Source organism: Erinaceus europaeus, chromosome 14 (genome assembly GCF_950295315.1).
Source record: "Erinaceus europaeus chromosome 14, mEriEur2.1, whole genome shotgun sequence".
NCBI lineage: Eukaryota > Metazoa > Chordata > Mammalia > Eulipotyphla > Erinaceidae > Erinaceus > Erinaceus europaeus.
Genome location: NC_080175.1, coordinates 14,163,372 through 14,191,250, shown reverse-complemented (window position 1 = coordinate 14,191,250; position 27,879 = coordinate 14,163,372). Strand labels below are relative to the sequence as shown.

Sequence of the window (27,879 nt, the reverse complement as noted above, 5' to 3'; positions counted from 1 at the left end):
AAGGGAAGTGGGGGAGAGAAGGAGAGGAAAGAAGGCTAAATTCATCCACTAAGGAGCTTATGACCTAAGGAAATGAAATTAACATTTGAAATAATTAACAATTATAAAGCACATGTATGGGGGCTGGGTGGTGGTGTACCCAGTGCACATACCACCATGTGCAAGAATCCAGGATTGAGTCCCTCCTCCTCACCTGCAGCAGGGACACCTCACAAGTGGTGAAACAGGTCTGCAGTGCAAGTGTCTAGCTTTCTCTCTACCTCCCCCCTTCAATTTCTCTCTGGATTATCAAATAAAATAGGGGGAAAGTGGAAAAGAGGGGAGGAAAAATGGTCACTGGGAGCAGTGGATTCATAGTGCAGGCACCAACCTCTGCAATAATCCTGGAGGCGAGAGAGAGAGAGAGAGAGAGAGGGAGAGAGAGAGAGAAGGAGGAGGAGGAGGAGGAGGAGGAGGAGGAGGAGGAGGAGGAGGAGGAGGAGGAGAAGGAGAAGGTGAAGGAGAAGAAGAAGAAAAGAAAAGAAAAAATGTGCATGCTTGAATCTGCTGTATTCAATGATAAATACAATGAGAGCTTTGAAGAAGCCACTGGCTTGTGATGGATCATATTCTGAATAGAGAAAAGGAATTTAAACTAGGCCTCTAGGCTAAGGTCAATTAGCAGAGTCAGAAGGATAAAGAAAAGCATTGGCTCTAGTGAATCTGTTCTATGAGGGCAGGGATCTTCAGTAGTTTTTTTCCATTAATATATTCCAACAGTCTGGATCAGTGGGTGTCTGGCAGATAGCAGACTCAATAAAATACCTGCTAGAACTGCCAGGAGTGGGGCTTTCATGAGTGAAAGCATGAATGCAGTGAAAGGTCATGTGCAGAAGACCACAAGGAACTGGAGGAGTATGCGGGCTGGAAGCAGGGCAAGTTGGGCAGGTGGAGACAAGTCAGTGTCCAGAGATCCAGCAAGACAGAGCATTCCAAAGTGCACAAATGCTCAACCACATGAGCAGCCTAGAGAGCGCAAACTCAGATAAGCTAACTGAATGGTTATCTGGCAATTCCAAGATATTGTTGGCGGAACTGTGAGGAACCAGGTATTCTCATGTTCTGCTGGTGGGAATATAAAGTGCACAACCATTTCAGGAAGCAATTTGACTGTGCCCTTTAGTTGTTTTTTTTTTTAAATGGCACACCCACTTGATCTGACAACCTTATTTTTCATCACCTGACTGAGAGGAACAGGCACTTGCATCCAAAAGAGGTCATGAATAAGGGTGTTCATTGTAACCTCATGATAGAAGACAAAAACAAAAACAAAAAAATCAAAACCGGAAATGACCCTAACCATCAATAGGAGTGCATGGTAATTCTGTTCTTAATGTTTCCACCCACCCACGACAGTTTAACAAGATGCTGATATACTTCAAAGGGTGGTGGAGCACAGGACTTGAATGCAAGAGGCTCTAGATTCTATCCATGCGACCACGTTACTACAGAGTTGAGAAGTTCTCTGTTCTCTCTTTCTCTCATAGAAATAAAAATAATTAAAAGAGTATTTTTAAAAGGTGCTCACAGTGGGGCTAAACCATAGCTCATCCAGTAGAATGGCACAGTTAAGCATTCCAAGGACCAGGGTTCATGTCTCCAGTCACCAAGTAGGAACACCACATAAAGGGAAATCCTAATAATCAGTGGAACAGTACAGTGGTGTCTCTCTGTCTTTCACTGTATATCCTAAAGGGAGCAGTGGAATCACACACATATGAAACCCAAGTGATAATCCTGATGGCAAAAAAAATAAATAAAGACACTGACAGAGGAATAGCTTTGAAACATCACTCAGGGGCTGGGTGGTGGCACACCTGGTTGAGCGCACATATTACAGTGCACAAGGACCCAGATTCAAGCCCCTGGTCCCCACCTGCAGGGGGAAAGCTTTGCGAGTGGTGAAGCAGGTCTGCAGGTATCTCTCCCTATCTCTTTCTCTCCCCTCCTCCTCTCGATTTCTGGCTGTCTCTATCCAATAAATAAATAAAGATAATTAATTTTTTTAAAAATAAATATTACTCAATGAATAATACAATTTGCAAAGCAGTACATATTGTCTGAGTTTCAGTATAAACTTGTACATTATCTTCAACAAAAGTAGTGATTGAGCATGTGTCCACTAATCTTCTAGTTTTTACATTCAGAATTTTATATTTTAATTCTTTTTACATTTTATTATATAATATAATGATACCATTAAAAATGCTATATTAGAATATATGGTGTGGGGGTGAGAACATAATGATTATGCAAAAAAGATTGGCATGTCTGAGGCTCTGAACTCACAGGTTCAATTCCCACACCACCAAAAACCAGAGCTTTGCAATGCTCTGGTAAATCAAAACATAATGAAGTAATATATATACATATATATTGCATAAACCAAGAGGAAATTCAGCAATAAATATGCATGTAAAAATAATAAATGAATTAAATGTCCAATTCAAACACTAGAAAGACTATTATAAATGGGAAACAAATCTTCACAGTAATTTTGTGAACAGGGAACTATTTTCAGTTCACTTTATAGATGAGAATCCTAAAGCAAGTAGGCATGTTGAAATGTAAGTAGAAAAAGATTATAGAATCATTGATCTGAGCATGAAGAGAGAGACAGTAAGGATACTCGCAAGAATGATCATCATGGGTACCTCTACAGAGGAAATGGGAATTCCAGATGGTGGAGAAGATGTGTTCTCTTGGACTTTTTTTTTTTTTTTTACAGGGAGAAAAATGCAAACATTGTATGTATGGTTGCAAGGAAATCGTCCAAGAACTTTGGAATGGTGAAGCTGCCAACTGGGTGTGGCCACTCATTCTCAGATGATGGAAAAGTAAGCCAGGGACCTCCAGGAAGCTGTGTGTGACAATGTGGGCGTGGCAGCCTGGAGAGGGGCAAATTCAGAAGAGGAAAGCCATCTTGGTCTCCAACCTGGTGGCTGTTCTCAGTGACAGGAATGCAGTGGTAAGAAAGACAGAGGCAGGGGGCTGGGTAGTGGCACACCTGGTTGAGCACACATTACAATGTACAAGGACTCAGGTCCGAGCCCCTGGTCCCACTTGCGGGGGAAAGGTTTGCAAGGGGTGAAGCAGGGCTGCAGGTGTCTCTCTGTCTCTCTCCCTCTCTCACATCCCCATCCCTCTCAATTTCTGGCTGTTTATATCCAATAAATAAAAATTAAGGAGAGACAGAGGCAGTGAGCCAGAACTGTGTAGTTATTGTAGCCTGCTACCTTATTCTGTGAGCTTGTGAAATTCAAATAAAATTCAAATTTTTTAACCTTTTTTTAGGTTAAAAAAAATGCAGAACTGAAAAAATATCTACAGCTCTACATGTTCCAGAGACCCCTGATCCAAGTAAAAGAGAAAAGGCCATACACCAGCTAAATAAAAACTACAACTGGGTTATTAGATAAGGAGGCATCTAGGTAACCTGTATGTTGACCCACAAACCTCCAGGCTGGGGCCAGATGGTGGCGCATCAGGTAATGTATACACTACCATGTATAAGGACCCAGGATCAGGAGTTGGGCAGTAGTGCAGCAGGTTAAGTGCACGTGGCGTGAAGTGCAATAAGGATCCTTGTTCGAGCCCCCAGCTCCCCACCTGCAGGGGAGTCGCTTCACAAGCAGTGAAACAGATCTGCAGGGGTCTATCTTTCTCTCTCCCTTGCTGTCTTCCCCATCTCTCTCCATTTCTCTCTGTCCTATCCAACAACAACAACATCAATAACAACAATAAAACAACAAGGGCAACAATAGGGAGTAAATAAATTAAATCAATAAAAAAATTTTTTTAAAGGACCCAGGATCAAACCTCTGGTCCTCACCTGTAGGGGGGAAAGCTTCATGAGTAGTGATACAGGTGTCTCTCTTTATCTCTGTTTCTCCCTTTCTCTCTCCCTCTCTACCAGTATCTTGTTCTCTATTTTTAAAAAAGGCATTAGAAATAGTGGAGTCATGCAGACACTGAGTCTGAAAGACAAGTTTCCAGGGGTGGAGGTAAGGGGAAGCCTCTAGGTTAACTGCTGGAAATGGAAGTAGCAGCTACTTCTTCTTCTGGCTGCTCCCAGCTAGATCTGAGTTCCAACAATAAAATCACTTAAAAACCATTATGGTATTATTTACAGTCTCCATAGTAAGCCCTATACTATTGGAGGACAATAACTATCAGTATCAGTTTGGAGAGAGAGAGAAAGAGAGAGAGAGAGAGAGGGAGAGAGAGATAACAGGTGTGCTAGGAGATGTTGACGAAGGCCTTCTATAGACAGGTGGAATGACACACTGGGTACCAGAAAGCCTAACTGACTTCTAAAAGTAACAGCAAGTGTACTATTCTTTCCTCTTTCTCCACACCCAGCAGTGACTCTTCTCTCACCTCATTCACCTGGGGTTGCCTGTTGGACGCCACTGCTCCATCCTTGGATTTCATGTCCCAGTGAAAAACCGATTTAAATTGTCCACCATTATCTTGGACAACCACCTGTGTGATGAAGATGTCATCAGCGATGTTTCTATCACAGTCACAGGAAACGGTAAATAATACACAGCAAAAATTGGCAGATGGTCCTCAGCCTTAACTGCAAAGCTCCTTAGCTAAACCACAATGTACACTGTACTATTGTCAGTCCCACCATAGCTTCGGCTGTCCTGTCAACCATGAGCACCTGCTGTGTGCAGAATTCTATTCAGCTGTGCAATTAACAAGACTTGACGGCTCTATGAGCATATCACCAGTAAGAATTCAAAGGGAAGAAATCTCAGAAAACACCAGACACCGGGGCAGCAGCTCTCATCTTGCATCTCTGCAACAGTCACCCAGAGAGTTGGTTAAAATGGCCGGCTTTCCAAATTCAAGTAGATGTTCTCCTATGTTTTGTAACTTTATCTTAAATGTCTTTAGGGTTGAGCTCCATGTCAAAGCTCTTTTTTTCTCATTACAAATAACAAATTACTCCAGTGACATATATGAAAATCAGTCTTAGGGAGTCGGGCGGTAGCGCAGAGGGTTAAGCGCACATGGCGCAAAGCGCAAGGACCGGCATAAGGATCCCGGTTCGAGTCCCGGCTCCCCACCTGCAGGGGAGTCGCTTCACAGGCGGTGAAGCAGGTCTGCAGGTGTCTGTCTTTCTCTCCCCCTCTCTTTCTTCCCCTCCTCTCTCCATTTCTCTCTGTCCTATCCAACAACAGTTACGACATCAACAACAACAATAATAACTACAACAACAATGAAAAACAACAAGGGCAACAAAAAGGGAAAATAAATAAATATTTTTAAAAAATTAAAATAAAGAAAATCAGTCTTACTACATTGAATTGCAGAGATGCCCTTGTAATTCAAGTGACTGCATACACATAGTTCCCTTGACAGACTTTGTGTTAGGTTCCACTGGGCTATTTGTCTATTCCTATACCAACAGTACAGTGAGGTAACTATGACCACTTTTGCAATAAGTTGAAAATCTGATAATCTACATTATTCTTTTTAGTTCTTTAGAACGCATTGGCAATTTTGAAATCTTTGTATGCTCATGTGAACGATAGAATCAGTTTGTTAATTTCTCAAAAAAAATGACCAGATTTTGACTGAGCTGGCTTTGAATGTGTAGATCAATTTGATAAGAACAGGTTCATCACGACTTTAGGAAGGCAAAGTATTTTTCGAAATTGAAAGATCTATTAAAAAAAAAACACCAAAGAGGTCTTATGACTAGAAACAAATCTCATAAATAGCAGAGTCTAAGAGGTGGCTCAGAAGTTCATAATTTCAACAAGCCAAAGTTTAAATTCTTATTTTTACAGATAAGAAAGAAGCCCAAAGGAAAGAAGTGAACTTATTAGAATCATTTAGAAGGTCAGCAGAGACAGACTTAGAAGCCAAGCATTCTAGTTTCTTGCCAAGGGAACTTTCTGCTATTGAATTTATAGGATTGTTGCAGTTGAATTCAGCTACAAAATGTAGATTTTTTTCTAATCTATGGAAACCGTCAAGAACCTGACATAGACTTGAGGCTACTGACATTTAAGACTACTGTCTGAATATTTCCTTATTGTCTACTGACATTTAGGACTAGTTATTCTTTGTTGTGGGGGATGTCTTGAGAATCTTGGGATATTTAGTGCTATCGAAGGTCTCTCTCTATCAAGTGTCAACAGTACCCCTCCCTGTCAGTTGTGGTAATCAAAAAAAGTCCTCACATCTCATGAGTAAGTTGTAAAATTGCCCTTCTTGATAAGCCTGGCTTAAGGAATAGGAAGCACGTAGTCAGAGTAGATAGTCTTTATTTTCCTGCCTCTGTACAATATAAATAAAGCGTTGGGGAGTGCTCTCTTCACACTCCCAAAGATCTTTCTTGAATTTATTATAAAGGAGTAGGAAGGGAGGGGCACACATATTCCTAGCAGGGTAAGGAAGTATTCAGGGATAATGTTCATTCTCTGAATAGAAGAGAACCTAGATTTTTTCTTCTAAAATTTCTATTCACACCTCCCAAACAGGAAATTTTCACTTAGTAAACATTTATGCATTTGTTTTTAAAAGACTGGCATTTAGGAAACAAAAAATTCTGAGCTGCTTTAAATGCCAACTCAACTCAATATTTTTCCTTTTATTCTTTACCACCATCACGCAAGAATTCAGTGCATGCACAATGAATTGTTTTTATTCTATTGGCAAAGTCCCTGAGACAGAAGTGAGGGGGTAAGAAAATACCCCGTCAGGGCCAGGCGGTGGCACACCAGGTTAAGTGCACACACTACAGTGCACAAGGACCTGTGTTCAAGCGCCTGGTCCCCACTTGCAAGGGGAAAGCTTCACAAGTGGTGGGTAGGGTTGCAGGTGTCTCTCTGTCTCTCTCCATTCTCTATCTCCCCTTCCCCTCAATTTCTCTCTGTCTCTATCCAATAATAAATAAATAAAGTTTAGAAAAAATATTTTAAAAAGAAAAAAAAAAAGAAAATACCCCATCACACTCATCAGGGTGGTTATAAGCTTGAGGGCCTAGAAGGTATGGGGCTGTTCATCTGATAGAAAAGGAAGATAAAGTGAGCTCAATTATTTGATATACACAGGTATACACACATGCCATATGTACACAGATGTACAAGACACATACACACATAGACACAAACCACATACATGCACCCCTCCACAAATATACATACAGCCACACATGGATGTGCACATGTACATATATACCACATATATATATGTAGACACATGTTCAGATATTCACAGCTATACACACATACACAGACTCTATATGTTTATACATATGAATACATATACACATTGATGCAAACAAACATACACATACAGACACACAAACACACACAAGATGTCTGGGCAGCTCACACCACTTTCTGTGCCTGGAAACATAACCAGCGATAGTCCTGGTCTCCCTTCAGATGGACTCTGTCACACATAGTGAACAGAGAGTGAATCCAGTACTAACTCAAGGAAAAGTAAACAGTGTGTGATTTGTTATGAGATACTCAGGTGGGGTCATGCAGAATGAGGCCTGAGAGTGGAAAATACAGATGACACAGATCTTTTTATAGAGTGTGTGATATATACAAGCACAAGTGTTGTAGAAGTATATCTCCTTGTGTTTATTCTGTCAGACTGGCCACACAACTGCAGAAACATTTGAAAACACAAGCTAGTGCTATTTTTAATTTCCTCTAGTTCTATGGAAATAGGCCAATGAAATAGCTCTGGACATGGGTTGTAAGTCAGACAGATTTGGACTTATACCTACTCAACTAGCTGGGTCAACCTGCGCAAGTCACTTTATCTCTCCAAGACTCAGTCTATCCACACATGGATAACATTCAGAGGGTTCTTGTGAAGAATAAATGAGATACTTACATAAAGAACATAACAGAATATTTAGTACATTAAGAGTTATTGTAAGCATTTATCCCTATGCCTATCGGCCACCTGAATGTCTTCTTTAGAAAATTGTATATTCAGATCTTCTGTCTGTTGTGTAACCGAGTTGTTCTTCTTTTTTTTTGTTATTGATATATTTGATTTTTTAAAATTAATTCTCTATATCAATCTCTTGATAGATGTGTGATGTTCAAATATCTTCTCCAAGTTTATTGGTTGACCTTTTATCTTTGGAACAGTTTCCTTTACTCATGTGAAATATAGATAGCTAAAGTAAGCACAGTTGTAAATAATAATGATAATATCCAAACTTGTATCCTGAACTTTCTGAGAAGTAAAGTGGTTATGGAGAGTGTGTGGTACAGGATGTTGGGGAAGGGTGTGGTAACTACGTGTATTGGTGAGAATATACTCCTGAAATCTTATAGCTTTGTAAACACTGTGGAATTATGAATAAAAATATTTCCAAATGGAAAACATTAATTTCTCAATAGAGAAATTAAAAATATATATTTCAAAAGAAAAAAACTTCCACAAAAGAGTATTTTAGGGGGCTGGACGACAGCACAGCGGATTAAGCGCACATGGCACAAAGCACAAGGACCCACATTAAGAATCCTGGGTTGAGCCCCCAACTCCCTGCCTGCAGGGGGGTCCCTTCACAAGCAGTGAAGCAGGTCTGCAGTTGTCTGTCTTTCTCTCCTCCTCTCTGTCTTCCCCTCCTCTCTCAATTTCTCTCTGTCCTATCCAACAACAACAACAGCTATAACAACAATAATAATAACCACAACAAGGGCAACAAAATGGGGAAAATAGCCTCCAGGAGCAGTGGATTCATAGTGCAGGCATCAAGCCCCAGCAATAACCCTGGAGGCAAAAAAAAAAAAAGAGAGAGTATTTTATCCTGTAAGATTGTCAATCATATTTGAAAGAGTCATGAAGAGAGGTTTTTAGACCAGCACCCCCTGAAGGAAATTACCACCTCTAAAGAAGCTCTATAGCAAATACTAAAGGGACTCACATGAAATGTATATATAGAAGTACCTCACTCATAAGGAGAGACAAAGACAGGAAAATAAGCAAAGTTCAATGGAGACTATGGACACAGTAAATATAACTGTGGCTAACAAGGGGTTATGGTATCATCTTGAACCTGGTGGCTGAAAAAGAGTTATGAGATAGTGCAGAAATTGTTGACTAATCATGAACCTAAGGACATGAATCTTGCAGATAAAGATTGGGGTCTCCATTTTGGAAAAAGCTAGTAGGTCTGTTTTAGATATATTCCAGAGGACCCATGACTTTACTAGTTTTTGCCTGAGCCTGACATCTAATATGCATGTGGACCTAGGTTATTGTCTGGGGAGATAGTGTCAAAGTTGGTAAAAAGGGCTAGAAAGCTGGATCAGGGAAAAGAGCAGCTCCCAAATATGAGGAAAGTATGTAAGTATTGTTAACTGTAAACCCCACTGGTTTGATCTGTAAACCTCAATTGTTTGATCAGCCACGAAGTTCCAGATGATACCATGATGCAAAGCTGACTTCCTTGGGCAGAGGACCCCTCCATGTGTCTTGGAGCCCCATCTACCCAGATCCCAGCCCTACTAGGGAAAGAAAGAAATAAAGAAAGAGATAGTTTAGGAGTATGGATCAACCTGCCTATGCCCATGTTCAGTGGAGAAGCAAATACAGAAGCCAGACCTTCCACCTTCTGCACCCCACAATGATCCTGGGTCCATACTCCCAGAAGGATAAAGAATAGGGAAGCTATCTGGGAGGAGATTGGATATGGAGCTCTGGGGGTGGGCAATGTGTGGAAATGCACCCCCTCTTATCCTATGGTCTTGTCGATGTTTCCATTTTATAAATAAAATAATGAAAAATCAGTTGTTTTAAAAGGGGTGGGCTATGGGGATTTGTAGCCCAAAGAACTGTGCTGAAGGAGTTTTGGTGCTTTGGTGACAGTAAGGGGAATGGAAAGCATTTCGAGGAGGTGAGAAATTGTACTTCTAAGACATTCATATGCTTTTAAACCAAGGTTACCTCAAAGTCAGTCAAAATTATTATTAATTTTTTAAAGTCAAAACAAGAATTAAATCAGGTCTCACTACAATTGCATGTGGGTGCCTTAAACATTGAGATGAAAAAGAAAAAACCTTTTAAAAGAATTAGCCTTCTCAATAATTTAGGATTAATGCGTGTGGGTTTTTGTTTTTGTTTATATAGCCATGGGGAATGAAACCAAGATCTCAAGCATGTGCACGATACCATCTCCTCAGCCTGTTTTCTTTGATTCCTTATTGATCTGGAGAGAGTGAGGCAGAGAGAGATGAGAGACACCACAGCACCACTCCACCATCCATGGAGCTCCCATAGTGCCACCCACGATGCTCACATATGATGTCAGAGTTTGAACCCAGGGTCTCAAACACAGCAAGGTCAGTCTCCGAACAGGCTGTATCCCAACCTTACCGACAAATCCTTAGGAATCAATGGAATAAGAAGCAATTCTGCATGTATTTCTGGTAACTAACAAAAAGAATAATAGTAATGCCTACTACATGGGGTTAACATGCATATTCATTAAATGAAGCAATCCTACAGGAAAAACTATATGTTGATTTTTTCTTTAATAAAAAGTTTACAATCCGTGCAAATCCCCTATCAAAATCAGCTTTTTGGTGGTATATGTAATGAGTGACAGAATAAGAGAACAATCTAACACAAATTTTCCTGAGGCACTCAGGCGGTCTGAGCAGGCGGGAGAGTGGCATGAGGTGATTCATATTAGACATGCAGATTGCTAGAGAGCCTTCCCCTCATATGAAATTTGCTAATTTTAGAAAGCTTATAATTCTACCCCACAGAACAACCTCTGGTGGAGTGTGGGGGAAAGGGAGCTCCATGATTCATCATTTAATAAACAGAGGCATTCAATCACTACTTAGTTATTTGACAAAACTCATCTGGTGAGTTTCCAAGAGAGGTTAGTTTATTAACATGACCTCCTTGTCTACCCAAACATTCCTTCTCAATCTGAATATCTTTAACCTATTCTTATCTTATGGGGGAAGAGAAACTGGAAATCATCTTAAAAATTTTTGAATTCAGAGATTCAAGAGTACAAAACAAGAAGTTTTTAGTTTTCTGAGCCAAAATATTACAGGAGTAAGAAAGATCTTCTCCCCACTTTACAAACGTTGTTTCAAGCATTAAGTACCTACTGTATGGAGGAGCCATTTTTGTCAATGTGTCCAGTGCTGGCAAACATAGAGAAATTACAACTGATACAAGGAGTTTAGATATTCAAACTAGACAGTCCTGGTATTGTTCTCTACACTGTGGTAGTACAACAGCAATATTTGTTACTTAGATGCTCTGTGTATGTGTATGGATAAGAAAGGTAATTTCACATCTAGACAGAAATGCTTCAAAACTCAACAAGTTTCTGAACAACAACAACAACAAAAAAAGTTTCTTAAAAGGTTCTTTTGAAACTCAAGATTCAGTAACTTACCCCATGGATGGCCCCTGGAGACGTCCTCACATTCAGATTTAATGGACTGTGATAGACACTTGTGAAAGTGTTGTTCTTGGGGTTATGGCTACAAAATTTAGATGTAAACCAAAATTAGAACCATGCTTTATCCAACAGGAATGAGGGACTATTCTAAAAATTGATCATTTTTAAGCCATAACTATAATATTTTAAAGCTAAAGTCATGATTTTCAAGGCAATGAGTCTTGCAGGGAAAATAAAGCAAGTCAAATACATTCAGTGTGTACAGCTTAAAAAGACCAAATTGAACTGGAAACAATAACTCTAAAGCTTGCTAAAAAACTAAAAACTGTATCTGAAAAAGTCTTCAAGCTCAGGGGCCGTGTGGTGGAGCACCTGGTTGAGCACACATGTTACAATGCTCAAGGACCTGGGTTCGAGTCCCTGGTCCCCACCTGCAGGGGGAAAGCTTCACAACTGGTGAAGCAGTGCTGCAGGTGTCTCTCTGTCTCTCTTCCTCTTATCCCATCCTTCCCTCTCAATTTCTGGCTGTCTCTATCCAATAAATAAATAAAGATAAAGAAAAAATTCTTTTAAGTCTTCAAGCTATCGATGCATATCCATGGCAGTCACATAGCTTATTATGAGAGAGTTAACAATTTGGTGTGTGGATAGATTCAATCTTTTATTTACAAGGAATCTTAGTAGCCAGGAAGGTCGCTTAGTAAGTAGAACACAGGACATAAATGCATGAGTCTTGATTTCATCTCTAGCACAGCAGTATTCTGGCCTTTCTCTGGCTCGTAAATAAACAGAGGTCTTTTAAAAATGTGAAATTAGGGAACAGGCATACCCAGTTGAGCACATTGGTTACAGCGTGCTTGCATTAATCCGGGCTCAAATTTCCAGTCCTTACCTGCAGGCATCTCTCTCTCCCTCATTCTCTCTCTCTCTTTCTCACCCTCCCTCCCTTTCCACCTCCCCTCCCCTCTCAATTTTTCTCTATCCTATCAAATAAAGACTAAAATAAAAATAAAATAAAATAATGTAAAATTTTCAGTTTTCTTCCCACTGCATAAAATCCACCTGAGGGCTCCTCAAGTGACTCTAAGTGAAAATGTGGGGGAGCTCAATTCTTGGATTTAGCCCTAAAGTGTGTATTTTGAACCTCTGATGGATTATTGGTTAAAAAATAATAATAAAGTCCAGGTGTTGATGGGAGGGAACATTTGACACTTACGCATGGCAGTAGGGCCTTTTCTGGTGACTCACAAAGTTATTAACTGACAGCATCATCTTGCACACCTCACAGTGAAAACATGCTTTGTGCCATATCTATAAATCAGATAGAAAAGATTTAGCAAAATTCCCTTTTTTTTACCCCAGACTAAAGATTCTTACAAATTTTCAGATAAAAATTTGAGCCTGGTTGAGTAAACACCTTACTAATTACAAGAACCTGGGTTCTAACCCCTAGTCCTACAAGTTCCTCTGTGTGTGTGTGTGTGTGTGTGTGTGTGTGTGTGTGTGTGTGTGTGTGTGTGTGTGTATTTCCCCTTCCTCTCTCAATTTCTGTTTATACCCAATAGTAAATAAATAATATTTAAACATATATATGTATATGCACACATACACACACACACACACACACACACACGGCTATCTCTCTTTTAATAAAAAAAATAGAGAGCTTAAGGAATAAAACAATGATTTTCAAACATACACAAGCTCTAGCTGAAATATATTAAATCAGCAGATAATATTTTTCAAGCCTATATAGAAACCAGAATTGGATCAAACAGAAGAAAGATGGGAAATATATCTTTGTGTGTTCAAATAAGAAAAAAATCACACGTCCACAAGAAGATTAATTTTCAAGGCCAAAAAATGTCTGCTAACCTGATCTAGACAGCTGATCTTCTCAGCAGGATACACTCCATAGCCACACCTAGAGCAAGCCTGCACATTCATCCTGACGTCCAAAGACAGAAAACAAAGATGGGCACCAGAAAAAAATTGCAAGGCGAATCCCCTGTCGAGTTGTTTAAGTCTCCTGCACCCAGACAACTGCTCCTCAAGCCTCTGGAATCCAACTTCTACTTTCCTTTGCTGACCTTCTAACTTGAAGTCAGCAGCTGGATGGCTTTTTAAAGCTGCCACTTACTCAAAGGCTATTTTGGCCACTTGCTAAGCACGCATGCGCCTGGGAAGTAAGGTGGAAGTATTTCTAGTTGACATGCTTCTTGAAATAGAAGAGTGAACTCACAACGGCATTATGTGGATGACCCATGCCCGGTGTGTGATCTGGCTGTGTGTAGTAGTTTAATACCAACTTCGATCATCGCCCAAGAAAAGAGCCCAAAGCTAGACCCCACACCCCCTTCCAACAATCAAATTTAAAAAAGCTTGTGCTGAGTCCTATGACTCTGGGCAGTTCTCAAGAATATAGGAAAGAAACAGGATTGATTCACTGGGGGGGGTGGGGAAGATAAGTGCCATATCATTAACTCTATCTTTTAAAAATACTTTCTCTTGCGGAGACTGAAAACTTACTGAGATGTTAGTCTGTGTTTAGCTTCTGCTGGGAGGCAAAAATATAGACAAATGAGAACTCTTGGTGTCTTGGTCTCTAGACTAATCTGGACTATTCCAGAACATCTGTCTGCTTTGCCATCCCCCCTTTTCATTTTATTTTTTTATTTATGGACTTTGAAGACAAGTCATCTCTTCCTCATTGCCCTCAGCCTCCAAACTCCTCAGTGACCTCAATTTCATATCTAAGAAGACCTTCTGAACATAATGTAAGGTCTTCTGGAAAAACCTTCACATTTGACTAGAATATCATCCTAACTCACTACCTGATGTTCCTCTCACTCTGCCTTCTACTCCTCCACATAGGGGGCACCAGAAGATGTTCTTTAATTTAATTTTATTTTATTTTTACCCAGAGCACTGCTCAGCTCTGGTTTACAGTGGTGCAGGGGATTGAACCTGGGATTTCAAAGCCTCAGGCATGACAGTCTGTTTGCATAACCATTATGCTATCTACCCCTGCCCAAGATGATATCTTTAGTAGCATTGCTTCGACTTTTTCAAATCCTCTCTCCCTTCCATCAGGAAATAAGATCCAGCTAAACATGATTCTTGATTCTGTCATTTCTACGTCCCCTGTTCCTAGAATAAGATCTGACATGGGAGAGGCACCTGAATAAAACAGATTCACACTCTCACCAAAAGGCTCACAGGGGTCAGAGGTAAAGAAGTCATAGATCATGGCAGGGACCACCCCAAACAGAAGGGCTCATACTCCATCTGAAACAGCAATCATATCCCAGTCTCAGTCAAGCAGACACAAGGGGGTCAGGACCCAGCTCTGCCAAACATTCTGATGCTTCCAGAAAAGCTAGAGATCTACAATTCTCTCTTGGAGAACAGCTGGAATCAAATGATGAAGTGGAAGACAGGCAGACTTTGCTGGGCGGACTACCAATTAGTGACCCCTGGCCTAAATGCTCTGAGAAAGTTATGCTTGGGACTCCAGGTGGAGAGAAATCTGTAAAACATTTGTACTGTGCTGGAGAGGGGGAGGAATTGAAACTGCAAACAAATAAATGAGGAAGAATAGCATTCAGACGACACTAAGAAGTAAAATTTGAGGTCCCTCAGAGGAGGGAAGCGGGAACCGAAGCTTATCTCTTCTCGAAGAGGACTACTGGCAAATAAAAGAAGGACTAAAATTAAAAAAAAAAAAAAAAGGATTGGCAAGGATTGTGGACTCAGGGTGAAAAACGATGCAGGCAGACGTCTGAGCCAAAGAGAACTGACCCAGCCAAAACAAAATTCTGTACAGGGAACTGGGCTTTCTCCACTACTCACAGAGAAAGAACTTTATCCTGATCCAAGAGAAATGAGGAATCCCAGGTGTACTTCCCTCCAAAAAATATTCCATTTCAACAAAAAGTCATGCCCATCTCGGTGGTAACTGATTACACACCAAAGTGCTAGATAAAGAGAGAGGCAGAGACAATGGGGCAGAAGGAAAAATAGCACAGCACCAAAGCTTCCCCCACTACTGTGGGGACCAGGCTGGATCGTGGGTCATGTACTTGACAAGGCAGGCACACTACTGAGGTGAGCTATCTTGCCAGCCCATCACTTCAGCTTTTAAATGACACTTGTTAAGCAATAAGCATGGTGAGGAGAAACACCCCTATGGAACTGGTGATGGAGTAGTTTAAAGAAGATCCCTCCCCTGTCACAGTGTAGACAGAAGGCTGACCAAGCATGACCAGTGAACACAAATACTCTTTTGGCCCTCAGCACTGGTTCAGACATCTCTCTTAATAGGAGCTCTCCAGCAAATAGAACCAAGTAAAGGCTAATATACGAGGTCTTGACTCAAAGGTTTAGTCCCAGACAACAGAAGGAGGCAGGAAATGGAAGATTTCATATAAGGGATTCTTCTCAATGAAGCACCACCTGATACAAAGTGCATCGGCTAGCCTACTGCTATTCCCAGAAGCCAAATAAGTCACTGCTGCTCTGGAACAGCTATGGGAGGAAGAAGGGTAAGGGACTGTTGGCTTCCATGTTCAGTTGCTGAAAGTGTTGCCTCATTGTGTATTAACTCCACCACATGCCCATACGACCGCTATGACTCTAGCACCTCCTACTCAATAGCGTAGGGCCAGTAGGAGGCCAAAGGCACTGTTGGTTGTATCCATGTGCAGATGGCCAGAGGTTGCACAGAGTGGATGGCTACCGCTGTCAAGCAAGCAAAAGGCCTAAAACAGGTGAGGCCAACAGCCAGAGAGATAATTCCATGGAGGAGCATGTGCCTTACATATGAGAGGCCCTGCGTTCAATCCTAAGCATTGCATAAAATGGTGGAACTCTTTAGACTCTATCTCAATGATTTGTTTATTAGTTAAAATAATAAAACTAGAGGAAGGAAATAGCAGGTGAGGTTCTGTGGTTAGAAACTGACTCCTGAGAAGTACGTGGTAAGTTGTCCAATCAGCTGGGTCTGGCCTATGCAATCAGTAGGGAGCCAGATCAGTAGAATCATGAGTTCTGAGGTTTCTTTTTATCTAAGGTGTGTTTGTTAGTGAAAGACAGAACCAAAGCATCATAGGCGTATGCTGGGGATCAAACTTGGGACTTCATGCTTACAGTCCTGAGCTCTACTACTGCCCATAGCAGAGCCCTGTCACCCTTTGATCTGAATGTTATTATTTGCCAATTACCTGCCAATGCTGTCCCATATTGCTTTTTTCTTTTTAAGTGAACTCATAGTTTGTGATCAATGAACCTCCCCCCACATACACACACATGAACACATACAGCTCAGAAATGACTGTCATTTTCAAGATGTAGACAGCTGATTTCCTTTTTTAACTTAACTAGAGCACTCCTTCAGGTCTTAAATTTCCCCCTGCTGGTGGTGGCCTCTTGGCTTCAGCAGGTCCAGATCTTTTTGTGCCTTGATTCTATCATCCAGAAGATGAGGTCACTCTCCCCACCTCTGAATCATCTCCAATGCTCTCCCTGTTTGTGGGTGTGAGATGACAGAAGTGACGCATGGGAGTGGGGGAAGATACCAAAGCTCTCTCTCTTCCCTTCTTTCTTTCTCTCTCTTTCTTTCTCTCTTAAATAAAGTAAGCACCCTGGCCTGGTGAATGTCGTTCTGTGCCATGGAGAAGGGAGAGAGGAGATCCGGAGCGAAGAGGGAACACAAATCTTTATTTGCGCTGGCACCTCAGAGTTGGGTGTGAGAGAAGCAGGTTGGGCCACGTGGAGGTAATGAAAATGGCCGCCTCACACAGTGACCTTTCCTGCATCTGAACACCGAAGTGAAGCGACGGCAAGAGAGAGAGGTGCCGAAGAAGAAGGGCTTTTATAGGAGTAGCTTTCGAGAGAATGGGAAAGGGGAGGAGTAACCATAGCACTCCAGGATAAGATAATAACTCTCCTGAGAATGGGAAGGGGGAGGAGTGACCAAAGCACTCCAAATATCACGGGGGAAATAGACAATGCCCTGAGGGCACAACATGGTGGAACAGGCGCTCCCAGAATGTCCCAACTCTCACGGGAACTAGCAGTAGCCTGAGGGGACAACATGGCAGATGTGACTGCTTCTGCATAATTTCCCAGCAGGTGAAGTAGCTCTCTTGGATGATGTGACACGTGAACAATCCTGGTTTGACTCTGGCCCCCATCTAATTGAGAGAAGCTTTGATGTTCTGGTGTCTTTTACTCTCTCTCTCTCTCTGAGTCTCTGTTCTTTATTTTAAAAATAAATAACTAAATTAAATTAAGTTAAATCTTAAAGTAAGAGGACCTGGTGGTGACACATCAGGCTGAGTGCACGTTACAATGTGCAACGATCCGGGTTCAAGCCCCCAGTCCCCACTCGCAGAGGGAAAGTTTCACAAGTGGTGAAGCAGGTCTGCAGGTGTCTCTGTCTCTTTCCCTTCCCTCCCCATTTCTGGCTGTTTTTAATCCAAATAAAGAAATCAAGATAGCAAAAATAAATAATCAATTAAAAAATTTAAGTAAGCATCCTTAGCTTATATGCCACACACAAACAGGCCACAAGTGGCCCAGAGAACAATTGAAGAGACTGTTCTCAAATCTGAGCTGCATCCAAATCCTAGTTCTCCTGTGGAGGTTGGTGGGAAGAAGGATGGGGAAGGAAAGCTTAGAGATCGGTTCAGACCTCATCGTTCTCAGGTTTTGTCTGTCTGCAGAGAAGACTAACTCAAATGTGGACAGTAAAATCTTCTTGCTGTGCAGGCCTTTTCCTGGGCTGGGGACAAGTAGAGCTGGAAGGGGCTCATGGCGAGGGAAGTACAATTGAGTGGAAAATTTTCAAATTCCTCTTGTCCACATTTTCATAGTTCTAGTTGTTTACACTGTGATGACCCTCCACTGCAAAGTACTACTGGAATCCCCCATGTCAGACCACAATGAAGAACTAAAAAATATGTTTCCCTTCAAACTACCTATCTGAGTCAACTAGAAATATCTTTTACTTCAAACATTTGCAAATGATGAGTTCTGTCAGAATCTTTTTGGGGACAGAAAATTTGGGTGGTTTTTTTTTTATAAATTTACTTTTTTATTTTATTTATTTATTTGCTTATTTATTTATTTATTTTGTATAGAAGAAGAGAGAAATTAAAGGAAGGAAAGACAGAGAGGGAGAGACAGATACCTACAACACTGTTTAACCATTCATGAAGTTTCCCTTCTCTTGTAAGTGGGGGCCCGGGGCTTGAACAACGGTCCTGGAATAGTATAATATGTGCACTTACCAGTTGTGCCACCACCTGACCCCTGAAAAACTGCATCTCTAGATAATTTGATCTTGGCTCTGCCACTAGAAATCTTGTGATGTGAGCAGCTTCTTCAGCATTGGAGTCTTGCCTAGAAAGCAAGCAGAAAGTTTCATTTGCTAAGACTTGTTCCAGCTCTAACACTGTGTTTTATTATATAACCAAAATTTACTTGAACGTATTTGCTTTAGGGAATTTTCACATCTCAAACAATACGCCTGCAGCTGGGAACCAAAGACTGAACACTGGTCCTTGTGTGTGGTAATATGTAGGATTTACTGGATTTGCCAGCATATGCTCACTCAAATTCCTTTAAAGAGCAATCATTTTAGTCTCTAGAAATATCTTAGTGTCCTAGTTGATTCCTCCCAGTACTTTAGGATCATGGTTGATAAATAAGGAGTAATACAGCCTGTCTTAGTCCACTGTGGCTGCTATAACAAGACGCAAAAGACTGGGAATAGCAGAAAGAATGTAATCTTTAAAGTTGGGAGACTAGAAGTTCAGGCTGAGAGCCAGCATGGTTAGGTTCTGAAAAAGGCTCTAATTGGGACTGCTAACTACAACTTCTCCCTGTTTTATTTTTTATTTTTTATTTTTGTCTCCAGGGTTATTGATAGGGCTCGGTGCCAGCACTATGAATCTGCTGCTTCTGCTGGCCATTTTTTTGAATTGAATAAGACAGAGAATAATTGTGAGAAGAGGAAGAGGGAGAGAGATAAACACTGGCAGAACTGCTTCACCTCTTCTGAGGTGTCCCCACTGCAGATGGGGATCCGAGGGCTTGAACCTGGTTTCTTGTGTGAGTCCTTGCACTTAGTACTATGTACACTTAACCAGGTGTGCCACTGCTAGGCCCTCACATCTCCCTGTGTCTTCACTGCGATGTGAAGCAAAGGGGTTAGGGAACTCTATCTGGCCTCTTTTTAACCTGTATGGACTAGTGAAGTCTTCCAGTTCTCAAAAGTTCCAGTTTTATGACCTTAGACTATAACAACCGCTTCACCTTCCAATGTCAGCACACTAGACATGGTAGCATATGGTATTTGGAGGGAGGGAAGATGGCACAAACCTTCAGCCTAGAGTCCAGCTATATTGGTTCAGTTGTCTGTTTAAAATAGTCAGAGATTCATGAGTCTCATAGAAGCTAAAAAATTATAATTATTCTCTTATAGTTGTTTGGGATCTTTTTTTTTTCTTAATTGAGACACAGTGGACATACAGCATTGTAAGTTTCAGTTGTAGAACATGATGTGTGTGTGTTGGTGGTGTGTATACTGTGTGTGTGTGTGTGTGTGTGTGTGTGTGTGTGTGTGTGTGTGTGTGTGCAGTGAAGCTATCTGTGTGGAATACAAGGGTGTGAGTGAAAGAGAGTAGGTGGAACACTGAGCAGTCAGTCCCCCACCAAACTAGCTCAGCTCAGGTACCCATAGCTGACACTTGGGGGCGCTTACCAAGTTGCTCAGAAGGACTCTGGAGTTACCTCCAGCCTAGCTGGCAGCCCAGCAGGTGAAGGTGAGGCTGTGTTAGGGTCCTACCTGCAGGAGCACAGGTAAGGGTGCTGGGAGTGGAGCGAGTTCTGGGCTGTGGGACTCCTGCAGAGGAGGAAAGGACCCACACAGACTGGAGTCAAGGGTCTGGCTGGAGAAGTCTGTGCGTGGGAACTGGGTCCTAGGGGTTTGTAAAGAGAGAGAGAGAGAGAGATGGAGAGAGATGGAGAGAGACAGGGGGAGTCAGACAGACAGACACAAGGGGAAGGAGGCATGGTGTGTGTGTGTGTGTGTGTGAGAGAGAGAGATATGGACACAGACACAAGGGGGGAAGGGGTTTGTGTGTGTGTGTGTGAGGGTGTGTGTGTGTGAGAGAGAGAGGAAGGTGTGAATGTGAGAGGAAGGTGTGTGTGAGAGGGAGGTGTGTGTGAGAGAGACAGAGAGAGAGAGGAAGGTGTGAATGTGAGAGGGAAGTGTGTGTGTGTGTGTGTGTGTGTGTGTGTGTGTGTGTGTGTGTGAGAGAGAGAGACAGAGAGAGACAGAGAGAGAGAGAGAGAGAGAGAAGAAGGTGTGAATGTGAGAGGGAAGTGTATGTATGTGTGTGTGTGTGTGTGAGAGAGAGAGAGAGACAGAGACAGAGAGAGGAAGGTGTGAATGTGAGAGGGAAGTGTATGTATGTGTGTGTGAGAGAGAAAGAGGAAGGTGTGAATGTGAGAGGGAAGTGTGTGTGTGTGAGAGAGAGAGAAAGAGAGAGAGAGGAAGGTGTGACTATGAGAGGGAGGTGTGTGTTTGTGTGTGTGTGTGTGTGAGAGAGAGAGAGAGAGAGAGAGAGAAGCAGACAGACACACACAAGGGGACGGGGTTCGAGTGTGAGAGAGAGTGAGAAAGAGACAGGTGTGAAAGAGAGAGAGAGAGAGAGAGAGAGAGAGAGAGAGAGAGAGAGAGAGAGAGAATTGTGTGTGTGTGTCTGTCTGTCAGATACTAGGGGACCGGGAGAGACTGACTTGAGTTGCAGAGCGCGCTGACCTCTGCAGAACCCGCGTCCCGGGTCCGAGCCCGCAGCCCCGCTGCAGACGCTTCCGCCACGTGGGCCCTCGGCTTCTCCCCGCCGCAGCTCTGCGGACGGCGCCCCCCGGCGGCGGTGGCGGGACCCCGGGGCGCTCTCTCGGACCCGGCGCGGCCCTGGCGGGCGGGAGGCGGTGCCCGCAGCCCAGCCCGGCCCGCGACTGCGGGGAGGCGGCTCCTCCCCCGGTCCGGGGGCGCTTTTACTTTCGCTTTGTCCGGTCGCCGCCGATTGTCGTCGAGGCGGGACACGACGCGGACTCCGGCCGCGGACCGAGCGTGGCGGTCACTGGGGGCCGGGTCCCCGCGCCGCTCCCCGCCGGCCCGCCGAGCGCACTTCGGGGGCGACTCAGCCCGTCCGCCCGCCCGGGGTCGCCACGGCTACGGCCGCACTTCTGTCCCCGCCCGCGGTGCCGCCCGCTCTGCTCAGTGCATCCTCCCTCGGACCCGGGACACTCCAGACCGTCCAGGATTTGGAAAGGAGTAAGGCGGGGAGGGATTAGAGGGAAGGAAGGGCCCTTGACTTCACTAGGCTAACGCCACGGGTTCTAGCCAAGGGCCCGACAGCCCGGTGCCCTGAGCCCCGCGTCCCACCCTACACCCCCCCATGGGTGTTAGTTAGCCTTCTCTGTGCCCCTCTGGGAATGGGGGTCCTGGGGTCACATGGCCACGGGAATCCCACTGGCTTGTGGTTGCTTTGAAGATGGAAGGAAGTGATGGGGTGTAGACCACAGCCTGCTCACCCTTGCTTGACCGGGGCTCCTGAAGAGAGAGAGAGATCAAAGAAAGTGGGGGGGGGGGGCGCTGTGTACATGCTCCCAACATTTGTGTTTTCACTTTGCTGCTTACAAGGCAGTCAAGTCACTTGGCCCCTTAGGCTGTTGGTAGTGTATGGGTCATTTCCAGGCTTCCCGGTGCACGCTAAACCTTTGTTACCTGACGTCTTGTTTCCTCTTCACATGCCCACAGCCCGACGTTCACCCTCTATAAGAATGATACAGGGTCCCGGTAGATAGCTTCATCGTTATGCAAAGAGACTCTCTTGCCTTAGGCTCCAAAGTTCCGGGTTCAATCCTTCGCATCACCAAAAACTAGAGCTGAGCAGGTTCATAATCCATCTCCACCTTCCTGGAGCTGTGTGACTTCAGGCACCTTAATTTTTCAGTTTTGAGGTTTCTTCCTTGATAAGAGTAAAAGTTTACCTCCTAGTAGTGCCCTGAGCAGAGAGCCCCTCCATCTTCCGAGCCAGAGATGGTCTTTGAGTTGTTGCTTCTCTCTCTCTCTCTCTTTGACCCCTTTAGAGAGATTGACTTAGCGATGAGACAAGTTACCCCCACCTCATAATAGTTGGGGAACGGGAAAACTTAAATTCCAACTATAGCTGGAAAATGATTGTCTAACTGCCGGATGTTACAAATTACCCCAACAGCTAGTATGCACATTTAGAAGAAATCACTTCCTCTGTTGGGAAATGAACTCAGGGTCTCTCCAGGCTGATTTATTCATTGCTTTCGTTAGAGTGGAAAGGGAAGACCTCAAAGCACTGCTCCGCCATCCATGGAGCTCCCCTGGCGCCATCCACGGTGCACCCAGGAGGTCATGGCGCAAATTTGGAGCCTCGAGCTGTAGTTACTCAGCTAACTCCTGGCCCTTAAAGGAATTTCTTTCTTTTTAATTTAATTTTATTTTATTGGGGGGAGGGTTAATAGTTTCTAGTGTAGTCTGAAATACATAGGCACAGCTTCTCATGGCTCCTCAATTGATATCTAGAAGACACACCAGGGCCGCAGTGTTCCTTCAGTGTGTCCCTTTCCCCTCTTCTTTTAGCTTTGGTGAAATACACCATACCCAGTCCAAGTTTACCTTTATTGTCTTTTTTTTCTTCTTCTTTTTAGAGCACTGCTCAGTTCTGGTTTATGGTGTTGGCGGTACTATTGAACCTGGGACTTTGTAGCCTCCGGCATGAGGGTCGCTTTGCATAACCATTGAGTCATCTTCCCCACCCACTGTCCTTTATTCTTAAGTTCCACGTGTAAATGAGGTCATTGGGTATTGGTCTTTCTCTTTCTGGTTTATATCACTCATCAGGATACCTTCAAGTTCTGACCAAGATATTGAAAAGGAGATAACCTCATCATTTCTGACAGCTCCGTAGTATTCCATTGTGTAAATGTACTACAGCTTTCTTAGCCAGCCAGCCATACATTATTGGGCGTCTGGGTTGCTTCTGTGTTCGGGCTACTGTGAACATAGATGTGCATAGGTCTTTGAAAATAGATGTTGTTCTCTGGGTAAATCCTCAGGACTGGGGTTGCTGGGTCATAAGGCAGGTCCGTTTCTTTTCTTCAAGGAGCTGGACCAATTTGCATTTCCTACAGGTAATATAGCAGAGTCCCCTCCCCCCTACAGCCTGTCCAGCAGTTGGTGTTTCTGTCTTTTCTAATGTGGGACATTCTCACAGGTGTAAAGTGGCATCTCGGTGCTGTTTTCATTTCATTTCCCTGATCATCTTTGGGCATTTTTTTTTCTTTGGAGGAGATTCAGTTCATATTTCTCCCCATTTTTCAATGGTGTTGTTTGTCTTTTTAGTATTGAGTTTGGTGAGTTCTTTGTGTATTTTGGTTATCAGTCCTCTGTTTGATGTTTGACACATAGATTTTCTCTCACTCTGTATGGGGTGAGGGGCAGCACCTAGAAATTTCTTTCTGGCTCCATAAAAGCTGCTTAAAAATACCCATGGGATTGAAAATTATCTGTGAAAAGTTGACAGTTGTTTTCTGAGTCTGAGTGGCCAGTGGCCAGTGATGGTTGCAGAGAATATTTACTGAGCATTTGGACCACCATGTGCCATTCTGAGCATTTTCCTTGCCTTGCTCCCCTTCTTCACACACCCACCTGCGACTTAGGCTTCATTGTTCTTCCATTTGACAGAGGAGGAGACTGAGGCTCAGACACTGAGTACTTTGTTTAGGGTTCCCCGGCAGACAGGTGGAGCATGTTCAGTCGCGGGTATGCTGGTGGCCCAGACCAGGCTCTCGCACCCTCCAGGCTCTCGCGCCCTCCTGTCTCCCTCCCTTTGTTTCTGTCATCTACCCCATGTCAAATTCCAAATCCCCTTCAGATATAATGTTGATGCAGAAATAATTACTGAGTGCCTGCCATGTACCTGGTACCTTCTAGTGACAAGAAAAAAAAAATAAAGAAGTAGGCTAAGTGCTCCATCTTCAAAACAATGATAATAATCATAACTTCACAAGTGTCATTAGTACTTTATACATGTTACACATTAATGCATTGAAGGAGAAGCTAGATATGTTTAATAGCTGAGTAAGTTGTGTCCTAAGAAGTTGAGTAAGTTGATTAAGTTGTGCCCTAAGAAGGGGGGCAAGAGAGTTAAGTGATACCTGTGTTGTGCCCCACCCAGGCAGGGCTGTGAGGGGAGTCATTGCCAAATTCTGGCCAGACTACAAGGATGAGATCCTTTGGTCTTCTATTTGGAGGGAAAGCTCTGGAAAACTATTCACCCCTGAGTTGTGCCAGTCAGCCTCCACACTTGGTCAGGAGCCAAGCAAATGATCAGAAAGGGTGTGTGAACTTATCTCTCCTTTCATGGCATGGGTCATTTGTTTAATGATCATGTTGATCCTCCTGACCCCACCTCTGCCTCTACTTCCTTCTCTCAGATCTCAGAGCAGAAACTTCCTCCTCTAAATACCTGCCCTAATTCATCTGAGGCTCAGTCAGGGCCCCTGGGGACTTCAGCTCAGACCAGACCTGACATTTGTGATATATAGATATGCTTTTTACCAACACCTATTCCCCAGAAAGTGACACCAGGTCACTTCTCAAGGGTATCCTGGGCTCTGTGCCCATAGTCTAGTGCATTCAGATTTCAGTAAATGTCTATCGCATAATTGAAAATAGCTTCCACAATTTTTCTCTGTGATCACAGCAATAGCAAGCGAATGTCTGACAGTCTCAGGACTTGTTTGCTGTAGTTCTTATTTTTGAATTGCTATCTATTTATTTATTTTCACTTTTGTTGCCCTTGTTTATCATTGTTGTAGTTATTATTGTTGTTGTTATTGATGTTGTCATTGTTAGATAAGACAGAGAGAAATGGAGAGAGGAAGGGAAGACAGAGAGGGGGAGAGAAAGATAGACACCTGCAGACCTGTTTCACCGCCTGTGAAGCGACTCCCCTGCATGTGGGGAGCCAGGGGCTCAAACCGGGGTCCTTACGCGCTCAGAGGTGAGACTGGCAGGGACTGGAGCCTGAGTGTTTACCCTGGGCTGCTGAAGGGGTCATGCTGTCAGAGGGAAGGGAAACCAGAAACCAGAAAGGACATAGGGAAACGCATCTAGGATAGCTGTGCTGCCGCTCAGAGGCATCACCCGTAGTGAACTTCTCTTGCTTTGGATCTTCTGTTTCCCTCCATTTCGTTCACAGGTGCATAGGAAACCCTTTCTGTGCCCGGTACCTACAAGGTGACAAACTCAACTCTAGCCAAGTTAAGCAAAGTGCAGAGTGGAAATAAACAAGACAAGATACAAGGGTTGTAAATACATGAGGAGACAGGAGAGGGCGCCAATGAAATAGATTGTTAGAGGTTGCTTCGGCTGCAGAAAGAATTACAGAGCTTAAATAGGCCGGATTCTGACCTTGGAGAACTAGCAGGCTGAGCAAAGAAGGCTTGGCCAGCATGCCTGTGGGTGGTGATTTGCAGAAAGACAAGAGTCGTGAAGCCAGGTGGAGTCTGATCTGAGCTGAGTGTCCAAGGGACTGGGAATCTGGGTGGTGTGATGGGGAAGGCTGAGCTCTGGAGTGCGGGCGCTGGCTTCAGGCTCAGCCTGACTGTTACTAAACGTATGGACTAGAGCACATTACTGAACCTTTTCTAACTCAGCTCCCTTATCTGTCACAAGGCAGTATGGTAGGATTTATCTTGAAGCATTGGGAGCACTCAGCTCTTATTGAGAGCTCAGAAACGGAGTGGCACACCTGGTTGAACACACATATTATTATAATGCCCAAGGACCCCCGTTCAAGCACCCAGCACCCACTTGAAAGGGAGGAACTCCACAAGCAGTGAAGCAGTGCTACAGGTGTCTCTCTCAATCTGTCTCCCCCTTGCCTTGCCTTTTCTCTCTCTATCCAAAATAAATACAAACTATTAAAATTTTGTTTAAAATAAAAGAGCTTATAGAACAATCAGTAAATGACAAAAGTGAGTGTCTGTTCTTACTATAGTTACTGTTACTTCTTAAAGTAGGGGGTTCTTCTTGGCTGGAAGTTACCTTCGAGCAGGGTTGGTATAGCTTTTTGGTAAAGGGTCTGATAGTAGCAGATAGGTCAGGTTTTGCTTGACCCTATAGTCACAGCGATTCAGCTCTGGTGGTGTTAGAACAGTCTCAGACAATGGGTGAGTGGATAAGGTTGGCCATGTTCTAATAAAACCTTATTTACAAAACCGGGCGGTGAGCTATAGTTTGCCCACTCCTCAGTCAGATCATGAAGACCTTTAACGTCCAAGGAGATGAGGTGAGGTTTGAACTGTGTAACTAAGTAGTGGAGATCTAAAGTGTTTTTTTGTTGTTGTTTGTTTGTTTTTGTTCTGCCCCCAGGTGGGGTTCAGTACCTATAGGACCCCACCATTCCTGGCAACCATTTTTTTCTACCATAGTTTCTGAATTTTTTTTTTTTAGTTGGGGGATTAATGGCTTAAAGTCAACAATAAAATACAGTAACAAAAAGATAAAATACAGTAGTTTGTACATGTATAGCATTTCTCAGTTTTCCATATAACAATCCAACCCCCTTGTAGGTCCTCTGCCACCGTGTGCCAGGACCTGAACCCTCCTCCCACCCCAGAGTCCTTACCTTTGGTGCAGTACACCAAGCCAATTCCAAGGTCTGTTTTGTGTCTTCTTTTTTTTTTTTCAACTTCTTTTTTTTTCTTCCTTGTCATTGTTAAACACCAATAAGGTGTTTAATAACGATACACACGACTGTGGAATAAGAAGGGTACAATTGAGACAATTCCCACCACCGGTGCCCGGCAGCCATTTTTTTTTAAATTTTTTTTTAAATTTTATTTAAGAAAGGATTAATGAACAAAACCATAAGGTAGGAGGGGTACAACTCCACACAATTCCCACCACCCAATCTCCATTTCCCATCCCCTCCCCTGATAGCTTTCCCATTCTCTAGACCTCTGGGAGCATGGACCCAGGGTCATTGAGGGTTGCAGAAGGTAGAAGGTCTGGCTTCTGTAATTGCTTCCCCGCTGAACATGGGCGTTGACTGGTCAGTCCATACTCCAGTCTGCCTCTCTCTTTCCCTAGTAGGGTGTGTCTCTGGGGAAGCAGAGCTCCAGGACACATTGGTGGGATCTTCAATCCAGGGAAGCCTGGCCAGCATCCTGGTGGCATCTGGAACCGTTTCCAGAAGATGTGATCAGAGCTCAAGCCTAGCAGCTTCTCAGTCCGCCCCCGGCAGCCATTTTTAATGATAGAAGATGAGAGGTAGAGAGATGTAAAGAGGTAGAGAGACAGA

At 43.3% G+C, this 27,879-nt stretch overlaps 2 protein-coding genes across 20 annotated transcripts in view; one reads left to right on the top strand and one right to left on the bottom strand.

Annotated features, from left to right (window-relative positions):
• Positions 1 to 13,636, bottom strand: part of NRAP (nebulin related anchoring protein) — a 100,423-nt gene extending 86,787 nt beyond the window's left edge. For 16 of the 19 annotated variants that reach the window (XM_060171255.1, XM_060171264.1, XM_060171266.1 and 13 more), the window contains exons 1-4: positions 13,334 to 13,501; positions 12,675 to 12,769; positions 11,453 to 11,540; positions 4,420 to 4,524 (exon numbers count right to left, since the gene is read on the bottom strand). In XM_060171255.1, the coding sequence (XP_060027238.1) occupies positions 4,420 to 4,524; positions 11,453 to 11,540; positions 12,675 to 12,769; positions 13,334 to 13,405 (360 nt within the window). In that variant the 5' untranslated portion in view covers positions 13,406 to 13,501. Of the gene's footprint in view, positions 1 to 4,419; positions 4,525 to 11,452; positions 11,541 to 12,674; positions 12,770 to 13,333 lie in introns of all 19 variants that reach the window. The other 3 variants (XM_060171259.1, XM_060171263.1, XM_007519976.3) reach the window with 2 other exon arrangements.
• Positions 13,637 to 21,454: 7,818 nt separating this feature from the next.
• Positions 21,455 to 27,879, top strand: part of CASP7 (caspase 7) — a 35,231-nt gene continuing 28,806 nt past the window's right edge. Inside the window, exon 1 of the mRNA XM_016186816.2 lies at positions 21,455 to 21,806. The gene's annotated coding sequence lies outside the window, so the exon portion shown is untranslated. The remainder of the gene's footprint in view (positions 21,807 to 27,879) is intronic.